Source organism: Nicotiana attenuata, unplaced genomic scaffold (genome assembly GCF_001879085.1).
Source record: "Nicotiana attenuata strain UT unplaced genomic scaffold, NIATTr2, whole genome shotgun sequence".
Lineage (NCBI taxonomy): Eukaryota > Viridiplantae > Streptophyta > Magnoliopsida > Solanales > Solanaceae > Nicotiana > Nicotiana attenuata.
Window position 1 is genome coordinate 10,358 of NW_017673465.1, and position 4,922 is coordinate 15,279.

General features: G+C 36.3%; 1 protein-coding gene across 9 annotated transcripts; it reads right to left on the minus strand.

Annotated features, from left to right (window-relative positions):
* Positions 1 to 466: 466 nt before the first annotated feature.
* On the minus strand, positions 467 to 4,492 carry LOC109216449 (single-stranded DNA-bindig protein WHY2, mitochondrial). 9 transcript variants are annotated; one of them, XM_019380598.1, is made up of 8 exons: positions 4,355 to 4,492; positions 3,182 to 3,300; positions 2,969 to 3,069; positions 2,793 to 2,885; positions 2,147 to 2,241; positions 1,900 to 1,973; positions 1,517 to 1,605; positions 467 to 867 (listed from the first exon to the last, which is right to left on the minus strand). In XM_019380598.1, exons 1-8 carry the CDS (start codon positions 4,390 to 4,392, stop codon positions 751 to 753), a joined length of 726 nt encoding a protein of 241 aa, XP_019236143.1. In that variant the 5' UTR covers positions 4,393 to 4,492; the 3' UTR covers positions 467 to 750. The 9 variants fall into 9 exon arrangements, with proteins under 9 accessions (XP_019236143.1, XP_019236144.1, XP_019236147.1 ...); XM_019380599.1 differs by having other exon boundaries at positions 3,182 to 3,297; positions 4,355 to 4,491; XM_019380602.1 differs by having other exon boundaries at positions 2,969 to 3,054; positions 4,355 to 4,491.
* Between the last annotated feature and the right edge of the window lie 430 nt (positions 4,493 to 4,922).

A 4,922-nucleotide genomic window follows, 5' to 3' on the forward strand; every position in this document is an offset into this window, starting at 1 on the left:
ACGGGTCAGGGATCATATTTTAAATACCACAAACTTTGAGGGCGACCGCACCAAAAAGTTCCTTTTGCGTCAATCTCTCATGTATGGCTCCATGGTTTTGTGAAAACCGACCAAAATGGTGAAATGGAACCGTGCCAAATGGATTATTAGGTCCTTCTTAATAAAATATATTATGTTTTAGTATATATTTATAACTGTATTTGGGCATTTCTTGAGGTGGATTAAATAAAAACGATTGTAACACCAAATCATACTGTATATCTTTGCTTTTGCAAGTCTTCAAAAAACAAAAAAAAAAAATCAACATAAAGACACACTTATCAGCGTGAAGTCACACATATTGGCTGCGTCACAAGCCACTGCATTTCGAGCTAATTTACACATATTGGCTGCGTCACAAGCTGGTATGGAGATTTCAATTCCACTTTAACAGACTCTAATTGTTTGCCCTACACTACACAGGATATATTCTCCAAAGTTTCAACACTGAAATTAATCTGATCGTATGCAGGAAGTCTAGAGCAATAAGACAGAATCAACCTATGATGCAAGAGAACCAGACGCTTCTTAAGTTTACATTGCGCCCAAAAGACAGAAAGGCAAGCAAGTTCCTTTTCACAACCAAAATGTTTGAGTCTTTCTGAAAAGTTGGCTAATTCACATACATTTTCTTCTTCGGTAGAACCTAATAAGAGAACCTAGTTCATAGGAGAATGAGACTAGTACAGTACACAATAAACATATAGTCTCTCATCTATCCCACTCCGCCTCCGTAAGTTGTGGAACCACCTTTGAGGGACTTTGAGAGACGCTTTCTGAAGGCTGATTAGTGAAGCGATCCCATCCCATGATATGAGGCAGCGCAAACTACATTTTAGAAGACCAAAATCATAAATGGACAATGAGAACCACAGCCAAAAAAGTTCCATCTCAAAAAAGAACAGCCAAAAAGTCAAATGAAGCTGCAAACCAATAGAGAGACATTTGTAGAAGGCACGCATCAGAAAAGGACATTTTACTTGGTGATTACTTTGTATGAGAATGTGATTGCAAGTACACAACTTGTAAGCGGTCAAAGTCAAACAGATTAGAATAAATGAAAGGAAGCAAACAATAGATAAAATGCATTTAATATTCCCAGAATTTTTGTTTGGAAAACTTAATTTTCAAAACTTTCTGAAAAAATCTCAAAATAAAGGCATTCACTCCAATGAGCGTCATATGAGGTTCATTTATTGCCCATCAAAAGATTGTATGCCTTTTCATTTTCGTGTATAGAATAAAAACGTGTTCTTATAAGCAAGACAATCGCTGGATAGATGGTGATGTACGAGGTTCTGACTCCCATTTTAACTTCTTTCTCTCACAGCTCCATTTATCTGATATAAAATGTTCATCCACCATCATATCTATTTCACTAACGAACTCAGAGCTAGGACAATAAAAGGAAACAGAAGCATCTCAAAGTAATAGGAAACAGATTCTTTTTCAACAAAAGCATCTTAGAAGAACGTACACTGAAAGCTGTCCGCATAACAGCAAACTCAGCAGTAGTAACAGGAACAGTAAACCGATCATTGGTTTTGAGATTATTGTTGACCACACCTGCATAAAGGAAAAAATCAAAATGCTGCATTAATGATGAGCACTAATAACATGTGCTGGCTGGCCAAATTATGAAAGAACTGCACCAAGACACCATACAGGAAAAGGATGTAACATATAGTATATCATTTCTTGAACATGCAGCTAAAACAGTTACTTCAAGGATACCATGGATCCTTAACATGGATAGCTACCCATTACAGAACAGATAGTGACACTTTGAAAGCACCTAATGGGTTGAAAGAAAAATTTAATAGAAAAGGTGAACAGGCGCACATATAGATTGAGACTTACTCAATGAAACGAAATAACCACTGCCATCAGCATTTGGCTTAAAAGACAAGCTCTTTCTTACTTGACCAGCATTGCTGTAACATTTAACTTTTGCTCAGATATACAGTAAGAGATAGGAAATTAAGGGAAACTACTAATGAGTAGGACGCAAGGATCCCATCTAAAAGTGCGTAATCAATGTATATGTATATATATGATATATCTACTCAAAATAACCCTAAGCCAAGAACTGAATCAGCCAATCAACCTTGATAGCATTGAAGGGTCATGGAAGAATTCACAAGAATCTCTGGTCCCGATACTTATCAATGATCCCACCTCTGTTGCTGATAAAGCAAACAACTGCAATATGATTATCTGTCAGTCAAGTCAGAGTTCAAATATGTGAACACGCACAAGTAGAGAAAGAGAAGGAGAGAGTGATGCAGCAAACATACATATGGGTATTCATTTATAACTAGCATACAGATGGATATTTGAGAAAAGAAAAAAAGACGGATTTATAGATGAATAATATCTCTAAGGAAGACCAAGCCAAGCAGAAATGCAACACTAACGAGAAATTTACAAGCAAGCTTACTATAGACTTATAAGTTAGTGGCTCATACAAGACCAATCAACCCAATGTCAGAGACTTAGGACTCTGCTAATAACCAGCAAAGAAGAAAGAAATTTTGCAGCCTAGAATAGCATTAAAAGCTGAAAGAAGACACCCAAAAGCAGAAAATAAGATCCAGCTATATCTAATGTGCGTTAATATGTGTAAGCTCAAATTAAGTTTGTTTGACTCACTGCATTAGAGAGAATGAGAGACTGTTGATTGGAAGGAACTACTGAGGATGAAAAGGAAATAAGTTGCTCATATTTGCAAACTATACAAGCACATTCATTACCTGCCTCTTTTCCCAGTCATATTTGCGCTCGCCAACAGATGGCCAGAATGTCAACATAATGACACCACGGCGATTGAGTTTAACACCTCCAGACTATAAGAAGAAAAAAGGATGAGAGGAAGCATCATTTGACCATGACGATTCTATTTTTAAAAAAAAGGTAACAAATATCATACATCCAATTTGCTAAATGTGGGCAGTCTAGGTTCAGCAGAAAGTGCCGCCTTGCCTTTAAATACCGAGTAGGGAGCAAACACTCGACCTGTCAATTTTCCTGCTGTCAAGAGATAAGACAAAAAGATTCCAATAGCATCAACATCTAACATTACTACTTATTAATGAAAATATCACATAGAGACTTCATAGATATCTGGAAAATTTCTCTATACCATCAGCCACAATATTCTGTCTAACAGTAGAAAAACCTGCAAGAGTGTTGATGGCATGCTGCCAGATGGAATCTCTGACACCCTCTCCAGGCAATCTCTTATGCAACAACTGATTCCTACTAAGCAGAGAGAAAAACTTCACGTTAGAAAGTTTTCTTCTATTTCTTTTTAATCAGTAACATCATGTTAGAAAGTGTATCCTCATTCTGCATGCTAGCAGTTATTTTTCTGGATCTTTAAGCCAATTGATCTGCTTTCTACAAATTTTCATGAGAATTTTATGTGCCTCCATAATATAACTTTGAACTGGGGTCTTAAATAAATTTATACTCCCTCCATTTCAATTTGTTTGAACCTTTTCAGACTACGAGGGTCAAATTGACTATTCTCAGTGTGCACTTGGGCATAAATTCCTTAAGTTTTCTGAAATAGATAAAAAAAAAATACTATAAGTCACAACAGTTAACAATTTAAAATATTTAAAACCTATTTGAAAAAAACACAGTCAAAGAAAACCTTGCTTGACTCCCCAAATAGTAATAGATTCATTCTTTTTGAAACGGAGGAAGTAGTAGTTTAAGTATGGTCAGCTTCCTTGCTTCCACCAAGGCTTAGGCATAGGGGAAGTGATCACCTAATATTTTTGACTCCGCTGGGATTTTAAATCTGAGACCTCACAATTCTCCTCTCACTTCATTGACCACTAGGTCACACCCTTGGTGCTTGGCTTTAACTTATACTTGGCGTCTATCTTATTTTTTCTTTTAACCGGCATATTTGGCATCTAATCCAAAATGGGAAGTTTATATACACCAAAGTTCGAGAGTAATCAACAGTCAGTGCACGGAGATTCAAGTTTAGGTTTGGCTCCTATTTTTCCCAGTAAAATGGAAATGATCACAGCGTTTCAACTAGGACCAATCATTCTTCCAAATCAATATTCATTGACTAAAGGTCAAGGGTATTTTCCATAACCCATGCCTGTAAAAGAAAACATACGCGTCCATTTTCGAATAAAGGGAAAAGGGAGAAATAAGATTGCAACTTGCGCATCGGATAACAAAGGGACAAAAAGAGCAATTAGGGTTTAAGCAGGGGTTTAACTTAAATGGTTTGTGTAATACATTTGGGAGAGTATAGTGAAAACAGAGAGCAGAGGTTTAGGCAGAGAACCTGGGGCGTAGGAGTCCAGCGAGTTTCAATATCGCCATAGAAAGGAGCGGAGAGCCTTCAATTTTCAAACACTGCTACCTTGTGCTTCTTCCGCTTTCCTCGGACGAAATGCTCTAACTAAAATAAAAGGTCGGTCCCAAAGTGAATACATAAAGAACACTTCCAAATTCAGAATGGGTAATTTTGTATTGGAAAACAAAATACTATAGTATAATCTTTGAGTTTTTTCTAAAATAAAAAGATCAAAATACTAACAACTCATAGATTGGCTTTAATTTATAAAAATAATGTGACTCTAACATGATATATGTTACACCCCAAGTTTTCATACGTGAGAGTACGTCGTAAGTCATTGATGTAAGCTCGAAAATGAGATTATATTTGGAAGCAAATAAACTAAGTTAATCATGTTACCTTGGAGGTTACAAATATTTAAGATCATGAATAACAAGTACCAAAAGGGTTGGAAAGCTTAGTCGCTAAACGAATTGAAGAAAATAAGTTTCGTCAAAAATCGACAAGTTTGGAATGTTATAACATATTCTTTTGGGGTGAGACTAGGGTGATT

Bases quoted from the DNA above. Each gene is read 5' to 3' on its own strand.
- LOC109216449 (XM_019380598.1), bottom strand. From the start codon at position 4,392: ATGGCGATATTGAAACTCGCTGGACTCCTACGCCCCAG. The intron at 3,301-4,354 runs GTTCTCTGCCTA...CTCTCTGCTTAG, and splicing joins GCTGGACTCCTACGCCCCAG to TAGGAATCAGTTGTTGCATA. The intron at 1,974-2,146 runs GTTGATTGGCTG...TAAATGTTACAG, and splicing joins GACCCTTCAATGCTATCAAG to CAATGCTGGTCAAGTAAGAA.